The 14,252-nt window shown below is 44.9% G+C and overlaps 1 protein-coding gene across 3 annotated transcripts in view; it reads right to left on the bottom strand.

Annotated features, from left to right (window-relative positions):
- ibtk (inhibitor of Bruton agammaglobulinemia tyrosine kinase) overlaps positions 1–14,252 on the bottom strand; it is a 153,849-nt gene that overhangs the window by 27,188 nt on the left and 112,409 nt on the right. For all 3 annotated transcript variants that reach the window (XM_078542452.1, XM_078542450.1, XM_078542451.1), the window contains one exon: positions 795–946. In XM_078542452.1, the coding sequence (XP_078398578.1) occupies positions 795–946 (152 nt within the window). The remainder of the gene's footprint in view (positions 1–794; positions 947–14,252) is intronic.

Below are 14,252 nucleotides of genomic sequence, written 5' to 3'. Positions count from 1 at the left end.
TGCCATACACTGGCCAATCATTAGCTACATATCAAGTTATTTGATTTGTACAATTACTTTAGCACTTATATTTCTAATGCAGTGTAATCAACGAACATTATATGTAAAATGTTTTGCTAAAAAAGGTTAAATGTAATTATCATATAGATCAGTTCCAGGTATTAGAAAACTATATTATTTAGGCTTTAATGAAAATATACCTAGAAAATATATTGAATACAATGCAAAAATTGTCAACATTAGTTTCATATATATTTTATAGCGTTTGCTTTGTTTTTTAGCTAAACTTGGTTCGTTAACATGAGGAAAGCCATCTACATTTTTATGTAGATAGAAATATAAACTGCTGACAGTCATAAAAAGGTTAGAAGTTTTATGAAACAGGTAAATTTATGCAAACATCTATTCTAGAAGCTGCAATTTATATGTTTTTGATTCACTTTGACTAAAGCCCTACCAACTCTGCAATATTTATTTGATTTAGGTTTCATATTACTGTCAGAAAAGTTTAAAAGTTACTCACTTCAAATGCACTTAAATTTCCTTTGTCTTTTAAAATAGTAGTATTCACATCAGACAAAATACAATAATGATGAAAGATAGTCAGTAAGATAGTGAACAGCTGTAACAAATGACAAAGGACAGTGTGCAACAGGAAATTAGGGAAATAGAGAAGGACTGCCAAAGCACCCCAAAGCTGTAAAGTGGCTCAAGACTGGAGTGTTTTAGCCTGGTTTTGTATTGCACTATAACTATCATAGTCATCAACAATATGCTGTATATAGTTTGCAGACCTCCAATTTCTCCTGGCAGAGTCCAGCTGAAAAATCAGGTGAAGCTAACTCTCTGGGACTGGCTACTCCACCAGCATAGCTGCCTTCAGAATCAGACATCAACATCTCCTGCAGGGATTCCACTGAATTAGTTTTAGCAGGTCTTTGCAAATCTGTAAGAATAACGAATATTCATCTTAAAACAAAAGTTATAAAATGTTGTAATGAAAAGTCTTGCATACACCCCATCTTCAATCTGTAGAGTACAACTTAAATACATCCATAGCATACAAAATCATGTGTCACAATTTTTCAAATTGACTCAAATAGCCAGTCAGGTTAATCATGTGGATTCATTGAATTATTTTTTTAAAGCTACCAGCAAAACTACATTTTTCCCTCAATCCACCTATCCAGAATGAACAGCTGTCAGAAAACAAGCCAATTTTCTCAAACAATATTTTTATGATTCGTTTTTAGAAGTTTTATTTCTAATACATATCATGTAAAATCAAATAATTCATAAATAAATATTTAAAATTATGTAATTGCTGATGCCCTTCTGTAAATCCGTCCAATTAGTTCTGTCCAGAAATCCCACCTTCTTTCAGAGATCAGAGTGTAAAGTCTGGAGCTTGCTTTCTTCTGTTAGGCCTTTCTAATATTTTTCCAGCCTCAGTGCCTACTTCAGCTATCTCAGATCTGCAGAAGTGAAACTTAGTGCAGGTTCTTTGTGGGCCATGCTAGTTTTTTTTTCGTAAGTTTTATTGCAAAAGTGTTTTTTTTTCCTCCTGCCCCATCTAACCAGCATTAAATGAAATTTCCAATCTGAAGGCCTGGTAGCCACAGTAGTCTCCCTACATCCCTCCTAACCAGACTACGTCACAGCTGCTTTGAGACCTGGCATCTTTAGCACCTTATTGTTTCAACCTTGAACCAGGGCTGAATATATCAGCAACAACCTCTAAACAAATGGAGTCATATGGACTATGTTCATAAGAAAGCTTGTGGTGCCTTTATTTATTTAAATTTGGGCATTGATGAACTGTTAAGATGGCTGCCAAGCAGGTCAGGTGGCTGTTGCAACTTCAATCCAGATTATCAAGCTTCCAGAAAGTCCCAATTTAAATCATACTGGGTGAGGGTCACCCCTTGAATGGACATGCCTAGACAGCACTCCTTTGTGGAATTCACACCTGCCACTGTGTGAAGCTTACTCCAAAACACAAGAGTCTAGGAGTTCGATGACTCTATGTCATTTGCAGTGAAACAAAGAAAGTTGATAACATCAGTTATCCACAAGTTAAGTGTGAAAGACCACCTTCTACCTTCTAGCAAAATACTGCGGATGCTGGAAAACTGAAATAAAAACAGAAAAATGCTGGAAAAACTCAGCAGGTCTGACAGCATCTGTGGAGAGAGAAACAGAGTTAATGTTTCGAGTCCGTATGACTCTTCTTAGAATCCTCTGAGATCTGTGTGCTCCTCCAATTCTGGCCTCCTGCTCATCGCTAAATGCCTTCTCTCCATCATTGGCAGCTATTCCTCCAGCTATCCTAGGCCTTAAGCTCTGGAATTCCATCCTTAAACCTCTCTATTTTTCTCTCTTCCTTTGAGTAAATCCTGAAAAGTTACCTCTTTGATCATGCTTTTGGTCACCTTCTCTGATGGGTTGGATTTTCACGGAACCGGGGAAACTCCATGGAGGGGTGAAAATGGCAGCTGGGGCCCGATTCTTGGATTCCCAACCTTTTTGGGGGATTTTGGATTTTTACCAGTGCCGTTCAAAAGTGTGGGCTGGTTTTTGTCGCGTGCCACTCCCTGCACTCTTGACTTGGCCAGCTCCATTGCAGGAATAGGCATGTCCTAGTTCTCTGCAGTTTTCATGGAGTCAGGGTAGCTTTGAAAGGATTCGTGGTTTACGGCACCTCAGGCATGTCGTGAACCATAGTTTGGATGAAGGATCATTAATCCCACAGTAATTTCTGAGGGGCAAATGGGGAATTTCTCCTCCCCAACATTCATTTCATAAGTATGTCTGAAGGGTTCTTGGGCTACATGTGGATCCCACTATGCAGTATTCATAAGGTAATTAATCAACAACAACTTGCACTTACATAGCACCTTTAGCTTTGTAAAATGTCCCGTGGATCTTCACAGGGAACAGGTTCAAAGGGCTGAATGGCCTGCTTCTCTTTCTAATTGACAATTAACCAACAAATCATGGGAACAAATAGCTTTCAAAGGTGAGGCCACTGAATATGTAAATTTTCTAGTGCAATGTAATCACTCTCCCTCTGCCTTGAAAAGCTGTCTGAATAACTTACACTTTTAATTGTTTCCTTTCTTTTTGAAAATTGACTTTTTTCAACTTTACTTTAAAATCAGGTACATTATAAAAGTGTAAATGAAATGGCAGTGAATTTCAACCTATTATGGACCTGCTGAGAATCAGATCTGCTATGAAGTGAGGTGGATTATTAGAGGAACATTTTAGCTAGACATCTTCTGCATCCCCAATTTTAATTTTTCCACCATTGGTGGTTGTATCTTCAGTTACCCTAGGCCCCCAACTCTGGAATACTTTCCCTACACTTCTCCATCTCTCTACCTCACCTTCCTCCTTTAAAACACTTCTTGAAAACCTACCTCCTTAGCCAAGCTTTTGGTCATCTGACCTAATATCTCCTTAAGTGGCTCAGTGTTATATTTTGTTTTATAATACTCCTGAGACGTGCCTTCGGACATTTCATTATCTTAAAGGTACTAGATAAATATAAGTTGTTATTGTTGTAGACATAGATTTCATCAGAAATTTATTTGATCATACTTACATGTAAAAAAAAACCAGGACAACCAGAATGTGAGGAAAAATGTTTTCACTCAGAGGGTGGTTGGAATCTGGAACAAACTTCCTGAAAGGGTGGTAGACACGGGTTTGATCGAGGTATTCAAAAGGGAATTGGATTGCTACATGAAAAGAGAGAATGTGCAAGGTAATGGGGCAGGGGAGTGGGACTAGGTGGAATGCTCTTTCAGAGAGCTAGTGCAGACTCGATGGGCCAACTGGCCTCCTTCTGCACTGTAAACATATTGTGATGGTATATCAATGGCCGTTGGTCATGTGACCAGAACTGGCCTCCTTCTGCACTGTAAAGATACTGTGATGGTATACCAATGGCCATTGGTCACGTGACCAGAATTGGCCTCCTTCTGCACTGTAAAGATACTGTGATGGTATATCAATGGCCGTTGGCCATGTGACTGAAAGTGGTTGTCTGATATTGAAATCCTTTTATCCCAAAACTCAGAAGAGACTGGGCATTGTATGCAGAATAATACTGATAATACAACAGCTGCAGAGAAAGGCCTTTGCCTTTTAAGAAGAGGCTTTAAAAAGCTTCCTAGCCAGATTCCAAAGCTCCAAGTACACCAATAAAGCAATTGAAACCCCTGATACAATAGCCACAAGTGCCTGACTTCATGACCTGAACATTCTTTTCTTTGAAGGATACTGGTGTAAAAATTAATTACAATAAATTGTAAAGAGCGGGGGATTTTTCAAGTGTAAAGAGCAGGGATACAAGAATAATTAATTCATAAATAAAATACATTAGCGATGGCAGGACGAATGACATGTTGCTACTGCAGCATATGGGAGCTGCTGGACACCAAGGTGATCCAGGGCGAAACACATCTGTATTAAGTGTTGCAACTCGAGGAACTTCGGATCTGAGTTGAGGAGCTGGAGTCAGAGCTGCAGACATTGTGCCACATTAGGGAGGGGGAACGTTACCTGGACACTTTGCTCCAGGAGGCAGTCACACCCCTCAGATTAGGTAATTCAAATGTGTACTGTGATCAGGGACAGGAGGGTGTGACTGCAGGTGAGGCAGGTTGGGGACCCAGAGGGTAGCGTTCAAGGAGCCTCGGCCCCTGCAAAATGTCCAACGGTTATGAGTTTCTCGCAAGCTGTGTGGACAAGAGCAGGGACTGCGGGGAGGATGAACGAACTGACCATGGCATTGTGGTACAGGGAATCATTCAAGTGGGGGGAGGAAATAGGAACGTAGTGGTGGTAGGGGCAGTATAATTAGGGGGATAGATACTGTTCTCTGCAGCCATGAACGTTGAGTCCTGAAGGCTGTGTTGCCTGCCCTGTGCCAGGGTTAAGGACATCTCCTCAGGGCTGGAGGGGCACTTGGATTGGGAGGGGAGGGATCCAGTTGTCGTCATCCACATTGGTTCCAATGACATTGGTAGGATTAGAAAGGAGGTTCTGCTGAAAGAATTTGAACAGTTAGGAGCCAAGTTAAAAAGCAGAACCCCCCAAGGTAATAATCTCGGGGTTACTACCTGAGCCACAGGCAAACTGGCATAGGGGAAATAAAGTCAAGGAGTTAAATGCATGGCTCAAAGGTTGGTGTGGGAGGAATGGGTTTCAGTTCATGGGGCATTGGCACCAGTACTGGGGTAAAAGGGACCTTTTCTGGTGGGACGGTCTTCACTTGAACTGTGCTGAGGCCAGTGTCCTGGTGAATCAAATAACTAGAGCTGTACAGAGGGCTTTAAACTAAATAGAGGCCTGGGAGGGGGCGGTGGGGGGACGGTTCAGGAAAAGGGATACGTAGGGTTACAAAGCAAAAGGATATGGCAGCCTTGCAGGGCAGCTATTTAGCTAATGATACCAAGAGTGTGACAGGAAGGGACCGAGTGTACAAACATAAAAAAAAGCAGCAAATAGGGTCAAAGGGGGAAAAAAATGTTAAAAAGGCAAACTTATTGGCTCGTTACTTAAACGCACACAGAATTCGGAACAAAACAAATGAATTAATGGCACAAATAGAGGTTAATGGGTTTTGATCTTATAGCCATTACAGAGATGTGGTTACAAGGAGACCAAAGCTGGGAACTAAATATTCAGGGGTATGTGACCTTTGGAAAGGGCAGGCAGGAAGGAAAGGGTGATGGGGTAGCTTTGTTAGTACTGGATGGAATAAGTATGATAGCAAGAAATTATCTTGGATCAGATGATGTAAAATCCATTTGGGTGGAGGTAAGAAATAACAAGAGGAAGACGAAACTAGTGGGAGTCATCTATAGGCCCCCTAACAATAGCAATACTGTAGGACAGAGAATAAATCAGGAGATAATGGGGGCATCTAAAAAAGGCAGTACATTAATTATGGGTGACTTTAATCTTCATGTAGATTGGGAAAATCAAATTGGTAGAGGAAGCCATGAGCAAGAATTCATAGAGTATATTTGGGACAGTTTCCTAGAACAAAATGTTGTGGATCCAACCAGGGATCAGACTATTTTGGATCTGGTAATGTGCAATGAAGCATGTTTAATAAATGATCTCAGAGTAAAAGATCCCCTAGGAAACAGCGATCATAATATGATAGAATTTAGCATTCAGTTTGAGAGTGAGAAACTTGGATCAGAAACAACCGTGCTAAACTTAAATCAAGGGTAATTACAAAGAAATGAGGGCAGAGTTGGCTGAGCTCTGAAGAACGGTCATATGGACTTGAAACATTGGGCAGAATTTTGCTGTCAGCAGGCAGAGGGCGGGGCCCACTTGCTGACGCGTAAAATGACGCGGGATGACATCGGGGGGAACCCCTGGCGTCATTCTGCCTCATTTAAAATTTCAGGAAGGCGGGCCCGCAGCAAAATCAGCAGCGGGCCCGCTGACCTGTCAATGGCCAATTGAGGCCATCAAAAGGATCATTAAATCAATTAAAGGACCTGCCCGTCCAACCTTAAGGTTGGCGTGCAGGCTAGGAGCCCCGGTGGGAACTAGAAAAAACATGAAACCTCATCCGAAATTTATGAACATGTCACATGAGGGGGTCATGTTAAGGATTTTTTTTCTCTATTTTTAATGTTTTTACAACTGTCAGCGATCTCCCTGAGGCAGCACTTAGCCTCAGGGAGATGTGTGCTCTTTCGTGCGCATGCGCGAAAGACCGCACTCTCGCATTTGGGGAATTCCCCCCCCCACCCTGCACGCACAGGAAGCACATAGCGCTTCCCGGCAGACGTCACACTGGGTGGGCCTTAATTGGCCCGCCCACTTAAATTGGAGGCGGGGCCCGCTTCTCCAGCGGGGATCGGCTCCCCGCCCGCCGGAGATTGGGTCGGGCCCGCCTGCCTGGTAGGCAGAAAATTCTGCCCATTAACTTTGTTTCTCTCTCCACAGATGCTGTCAGACCTACTGAGCTTTTCCAGCATTTTCTGTTTTTGTTGCAGAGTTGGCTGGAGTGGACTGGGAAAGGAGTTTAGCAGAAAAGACGGTTGATGAACAATGGCAGATGTTTAAAAAATACTTCCTGACTCACAAGATAGATATATCCCAGTAGGGAAGAAAGATGCTAGGAAAGAGGTAAACCAATCATGAATAACCAAGGAAGTTAAGGATAGTATAAAATTGAAAGAAAAATTATACAATGTGGCAACAATTAGTGGTAAGCCAGAGGATTGGAAAAGTTTTAAAAACCAACAAAAAATAACAAAAAACACAATAAAGAGGGAGAAAAAAAATGAGGGTAAGCTAGCAAGTAATATAAAAATGGACAGGAAGAGCTTCTTTAAATATATAAAAAGGAAGAGAGAGGCCAAAGTGAACATAGGCCCCTTAGAGAATGAAGCTGGGGAACCAGAAAATGGCAGAGGAGTTGAATAAATACTTTGCATCAGTCTTCATGGTAGAGGGCACGAACAGCACACCAAAAATACTAAATAATCAAGGAGCAAAAGGCGGGGAGGAAATAAATACAATAATTATCACTAGAAGAAAAGTATTAGGGAAATTGATGGGGCTAAAGGTCGATAAGTCCCCTGGACTTGATGGGTTGCATCCCAGGGTTTTAATGGAAGTAGCTATAGAGATAGTGGATGCACTGGTCGTAATCTTCCAAGAATCCTGAGATTCTGGAAAAGTCCCAGAGGATTGGAAAGATAAGAGCCCATGGTGTTGGGGGTAGTATATTAGCATGGATAGAGGACTGGCTAGCTAATAGAAGACAGAGTTGAGATAAGAGGGGCATTTTCACGATGGCAACTTGTAACTAGTGCAGTGCCACAGGGATCAGTGCTGGGGCCACAGTTATTTACAGTATATATGAATAACTTGGATAAGGGAAGTAAATGTACTATTGCCAAGTTTGCGGATGACACGAAAATAGGTGGGAAGGCAAGTGGTGAGGATGACACAAAGAGTCTACAGAGTGATATAGGCAGGTTAAATGAGTGGGCAAAAACTTGGCAAACTGAATGTAATGTGGGGAAATGTGAGGTTATGCGCTTTGGCAGGAAGGATAGAGGAGCTGAATGTTATTTAAATGGTGAAAGACTGCAGAAAGCTGTGGCACAGGTGGATTTGGGGGTACTCGTGCATGAATCGCAAAAACTAGCATACAAGTTCAGCAGGTAATAGGGAAGGCAAGTAGAATGTTGGCCTTTATTTCAAAGGGAATGGAGTATAAAAATAGGGAAGTCTTACTAAAACTATACAAGGCACTAGTTAGACCACTCCTAGAATACTGTGAACAGTTTTAGTCCCTTTAACTAAGGAAAGATATACTGGCAATGGAGGCAGTCCAGAGAAGGTTCATTAGGTTGATCCCAGATATGGAGGGATTTTCTTATGAGGAGAGGTTGAGTATGTTGGGCCTGTACTCATTGGAATGTAGAAGAATGAAAGGCGACCTTACTGAAACACATAGGGCAGAATTTTCTGCCTGTCAGGCGGGCGGAGCGGGAGCGGGCGCGGACCCGATCGCCACCCTTCGTTTTTCGTGCGATTGCCTTGCTGCCTTCCTTGAGGAGGTGGCAGCACAGCGGGAAGTCCTCGTACCCAAGGACGGGAGGAGAAGGCCCCCCCATATGACCAAGCATGCCTGGGATGAGGTTGCAGAGGTCGTGAACTCCCACGACGTGGTGCGACGCATGTGGACCCAGTGCCGCAAGCTTTTCAACAATCTCTTGCGTTTGGGAAGGGCGAGTACCATCTTGGCATTGGTCACTTAACCCAGCAAGTAGGCTTCCCCCCCCCCCGGTGCCCCCCCAACCTCAAGTCTGAGTGTAGCGACTTCATTGAATCATTGACGGCACGTGTCTTTCGCTAGGTGGACCAGCAGATATTGCCCATGCTGGGGTCACCCTGAGAGGGTGGTGAAGAGATGGGTTTTACACCCACAGCATGAGGTACACTGAGACCCACATGACTGTTCTGGGGACAGCCTGGAGGATCTGCACCTAGGCGCAGTGCTGGAACTCCAGGACGTGTCAAAGTCAGGGTGATGACATGCTTGGAGGGGAGCTTCAAGGTGGCATGGCACCGATCGATCTGCTGTCCTCTGTGCTCCACGTGCTTGTACCTCCTTGCTATGGAAGGTGAGACTGTTTGGTGCCAAATGTGATGTAGGCAGCATTTGGCCAATGGGAGGACAGGCCTGGTATCTCTGAGAGAGTGTTCGGCAGCAGCGGGGTGAGGAGGCACTGGATCCCTGCAATGTTCCACTCTGGTTGGGGTGGGCCGGCTGTGAAGAGAGTCCAGGTATAAGTAGCACTAATCAATGCTCTTCTCTCCTTTTCAGGAGAAGAATGCACATAATGCCGCCGAGCGGGTGAGGGCTGGCCCAGGTGGCAATGCTTACCCGGCTTGAGCAAGAGGCCCTAGATCTGGAGAGGCACCATGTGCCCAGGTCCACTGGTGTTGGTGAGGCTGGGGTGCCATGGGCAGGTACATTTGCCCAGCACTGAGGTCACCATTGTTCTCCCAACAGCCATGGCAGTGTTGAATGTTCAGTGACTGAAGTTTGCAACGGGACTTGACCATTGCTTATGGAATGATGAGCGCATAATGATCCGGGGCACAGGGATGCACACTGACATTGTCTCCTTTCAGCATCAGCGAAGCAGGGCCCGGGAGGAGCAGCAGCAGGGGCCCCCTCTCGCACTTCAGGGCCCTGTCGGACTCACCAGTGTCACACCATCTCTGCCAGGCAGGCACCAGCACAGGTACTAGCACCTTGGTGGGAATTAGATCATTGGCTAGTGTTTCCAGGGCACAGCGGTGAGGGCATTTCACAGACGCTGGAGGAGCTGGCGGAGACAGAGAGTGCTCATGGAGCCAGCAGTTGGAGGACTGCAGGGGAAAAGGCATATGCTCAGTCCGTAGCTGATGATGTGCCTCTGGAGTCGTTCACGACGCAGCAAACGCAGGAAATGCAGCAGGATGTGCGGGAGCATCTGGTGGAGATACATGAGGCTATGCTTGGCTTAGTGTCCGTGGCGGAGGAGTCTACGTGGACCATCGCCGATGCGATGAGCCTCATGGCCGAGCGCCATGCCTCCTCCATGGAGAGTGGTGACTCTCATGGAGAGGCTCCTCCAGGAGACCAATCAGGGCTTCCTGGGAATGCACTCGGACCAGCAAGCCCTCACATCAGCATTGACCTCAGCTGGTCAGTGCCAGCTTGGGAGATGGTCTGGGCGCCAAGTTTCGCAGCTCAGTGCCCATACATACACGGTGAGCAGGGAGGTCCAAAGTGACCTCATGTCGGCGCAGCATTTGCCTGTTGTCTCTGCAGGCTCATCTCAGGGCGCTCTGGATGAGGGCGGCAGCTCCTCTGTCAGTGACCGTTTCATCCGATGAGGTTGGGACAACTGGGGAGATGCCAGCTGTGGAACTGGCAGCTTCCTCCAAGGCAGGGCCAGCTCAGGCTCCACAGGCCAGAAGATGGCTGCCAAAGTCATCAAGGCCAACAGGACAGCAGAGTGAGCAGGCTGTCCCAGATGCCAGTCCCAGCAAGGGGCCAGCAGCAAGATGTAGCACCCGAAAGCGTAAACATAAGGCACCTTAGACACACCATGGGTTTAGCACTGGTGCTTTTGTGTTGGCCCGTAATGAGGTCTTTATGAGTTGGTGTGATGTTTAACACCTTTGTCATTTTGTTTTCTTAAGTTCCTTTTGTTATACCATTAAATTCAGACATGTCACCATGGCTGAGGGTGCCTCTTTTCTTCTGCAGGTGGATGGTTACCAATAATGTTATGAGCGCTTTGTGGGACATTCAGCTTTATTGACAAGGCCCTCAGTTAATGTTCCTATCCAGGCAGATTTAGCACTCAGGAATCGAGTATGGAGCCTGCCACCCAGGCTTGTGTTGGAGGTGCATACGTGGTGTGCCAGCTGAAGATTAAAGCCTACCGGGTGTCCCTGCCTCCCTGGAGTATGCCCGGGTCAGCGTCTAGCCCCTCAGCATTTGCCTGTGTGTGCTCATCCTCCAACTCACTACTGGGCTAATCGTGTGCAGTCGCAGCCACTGTGTCTACATCTTCTTCGTCCATAACATCGCCCCTTTCCAGCACAAGATTGTGGAGAGCGCAGCATGCAACCACTATCAGCAACACGATCTGGGGGGTACAAGAGTGCGCCCCCTGAACGGTCCAGGCATCGAAAGAGTATTTTGAGAAGGCCAATGGCTTTCTCCATTACATCACTTGTGGAGGCATGGCGCCTATTATACCACTGCTCAGCTTCTGTTCTTGGATGGCGGAGAGGTGTCATAAGCCACCTGAGTGGCTAGCCCTTGTCACCCAGCAGCCATCCATCCAGCCGGGCTGGAGCACTGAAGAGCCCCGGCATCTGGGAGTGTCTGAGGATGTAGGTGTCGTGGGAGTTGCCTGGGTGCCTTCTGCAGACTTGTAGAATCTGCATCCTGTGATCACACACTATCTGCACGTTCATGGAGTGGAAGCCCTTCCTGTTGACGAAGGCACTGGGCTCACCTGCTGGCGCCTTGATGGCCACATGTGTGCAGTCCATTGCACCCTGAACGTGGGGGAAGCCAGCAATGGCCGCGAAGCCTCCGGCTCGCTTTGTCTGGCTTACCTGTTCCCAACAATAGTGGATGAAAGTCAGTACACGCCTGAACAGAGTGTCTGTAACCTGCTTGACACAAGTGCAGGTAGCTGATTGGGAGACACCGCAAAGATCACCCACCAACCCCTGGAAGGAGCCAGAGACATAGAAGTTGAGGGCAGCTGTAACCTTTGGAGCCACTGGCATGGGGTGTCCACCCACACAGTTAGCAGAGATCTCAGGCCCAATCATCTGACAGATATAGTTGACTGTCTCCCTTGAGAGACAGAGCCTCCTTCAGCACTGCACCTCAGATATATTGAGGTAGCAGCTTCGCCGCCTGTAAACCATGGCAGCAAGGTAGTGGCATCTTCTGCTGCCCCTTCTGCCTTGGGCTACCTCTTGGCCCTGCACCCCTTGTGCCTGTGCCGCTCCTCCCAAAGGTGGCTTGAATGGAAGTTGAATGTGCACTCCTGGCCTCCTCTCCTTTCTAGCCCTCCCTTCCTCCTCAGAGGAGGTGCCTCCAGTGCAGAGTTCAACTCCCATTCCCAGGCTAAGGGAAGGCTTCCTGAAACCTGCAGGCTCCAAAATGATTCTTCACTGCAGAGTGCTGACCTGTTAGTTACTGCAGAGGGTCATTATGTATATTCAATGCTGAGATTGACAGATTTTAATCAGTAAGGTAATCAAAGGCTATGGGGAAAGGCAGGAAAGTGGAGTTGAGGATTATCAGATCAGCCATGATCTCACTGAATGGCAAAGCTGACTCGATGGACCGAATGGCCTATTTCTGCTCCTACGTCTTATGAATCCTTTGGTAATCCTGATATCTGGTCCTCCCAACATCAGAACATACTGGAACTACAATTTAAGAGTGGGAAAAACTTCCTCCTTCGATGGACTCGCAAAGATACATGAACTTCTAACTATTCGTTTGGTTTATACTTGTATAAGTGCACTATCTTCTTTAATTGCATCATTCTGCAGTGTATGGTGTGTGACTGATGTAGCACTTGGACCTTTCTGGTTTGGTGGGGTGGGAATGGGGGGGAGTGGGAAGGTGTGTGTGAATAAATAGTACTCTTTGTTTAAACCCACAGGAGTCTCCTGTTGACACCTTTAAGTTGACCACAAACTAATGAGGGTTTAGAAACACACACGTATACCTTTTCAAAAATAAACCACCTGATTACAGGCAGAAGGGAAGGGAATTGTGGGTTTCAGTTTATCTCTCTCCCCCTGTCCGTAATAATTGCCAAAACATGTCTGTTAATCACAAAGCAAAAAAGAAAAAAAACAGTACGCAAGGGAAAAACAGAATAATCTTAGGCCCCTTGTGCCGCAATAACAACTTCAAAGGCAAATAATGGTTGTGGCTGTGCATGCCATAGTAGAAAACAACTACTTTCTCCGAATAGTCACCATGGATTTTGGTGCTGGAAAGATTACTTTACAAACAACCTACATAAGTCATGAATTTGTGTAATCTATTTCTAACCGTCCAGGATGTAGGATGCTCAAGTTGCATAATGCGGCGTAAAGACATGGCAAGCCAAACTATTGTGTAAACCTTGTGCAATCTGGTCTCAACGACTAACTTTGCAAAGGCTTAACATGTACATCATTAAGCCTTGCATCTAGTGTACATCCATTACATCATGTCATTCAAAAGTAATCACCCCTAAAAGTATAATTTCAGGACATCACACCTCAGTGTGTTAACCATTCTTAGGGCAAGAGAAAAAAAAAAGATAATTGGATGAAATGGCATTGCTTAAATTAGCAAGTTTTCAATTGTTTAAGTAAACAAATTAAAATAATTTAGGAGCAACTAACCAACAAAAACTGCCCCCAACAAATCACCCTATTAATTCTGAAAAGATACCAATTTAGTAATAAAATCACAAATAATTTTATGAAGTTCCGCTGCCTCTTCAATTTTCCATCTACCGAAAACTTAGGGTTAAAAAGTAGTATTTGTAACACAAAAATTAAACTAAATCTAAATAAAATATGTATTCTTACTCAGAGTAGCCTGGAAGTGTTGGAAGTCCCTGTAAAGTCCAGTCCTTTATTGGGAACCTGGGGATCAATCTGGAGTACTTGACAGTAATTTGAATTCTTAGGGTGGATTTTGTTATCAGATTTTCTGCAAATGCCTCATCTCCCAATCTATATTAATCACAGCAAGAATCTTCCTCCTCAACATTCACCTGGGTTTTACACAATGCTTTGCTGAAGTTCCTTCGGCCTGATCTGCTCCTTATGTTCTCTTCAGCAGTTTGACTGGATCTGCGTTCCACACTTCCTTCAATGGCATTGCCCAAAATTCTTCCCACCCTGTACTGCTCAGTTGTTTCTGAAACTCCTAACAAGCAAAACTGTTCCTATCAAAGTAGTTTCCTACCTACCAGTTTTCTGCTTAGTTCTTGTTGCTTTCGACTCTCCTGCTATATTTGCTGATTCGTAACTCTGTTCAGTAAATATTTTGAATTAATTATGGAATGAAAGTCAGGGGAGGCAATCAATAAGGATGGTGAGCTAGTATCGTTATCTTTAATATAAGAGTAGACTTAACCCCCAAAAGTTTTAGAACTACCAAG

Source organism: Cetorhinus maximus, chromosome 5 (genome assembly GCF_964194155.1).
Source record: "Cetorhinus maximus chromosome 5, sCetMax3.hap1.1, whole genome shotgun sequence".
In the NCBI taxonomy this organism is placed as follows: Eukaryota; Metazoa; Chordata; class Chondrichthyes; order Lamniformes; family Cetorhinidae; genus Cetorhinus; species Cetorhinus maximus.
This window is presented reverse-complemented; position numbering and strand designations above follow the sequence as displayed.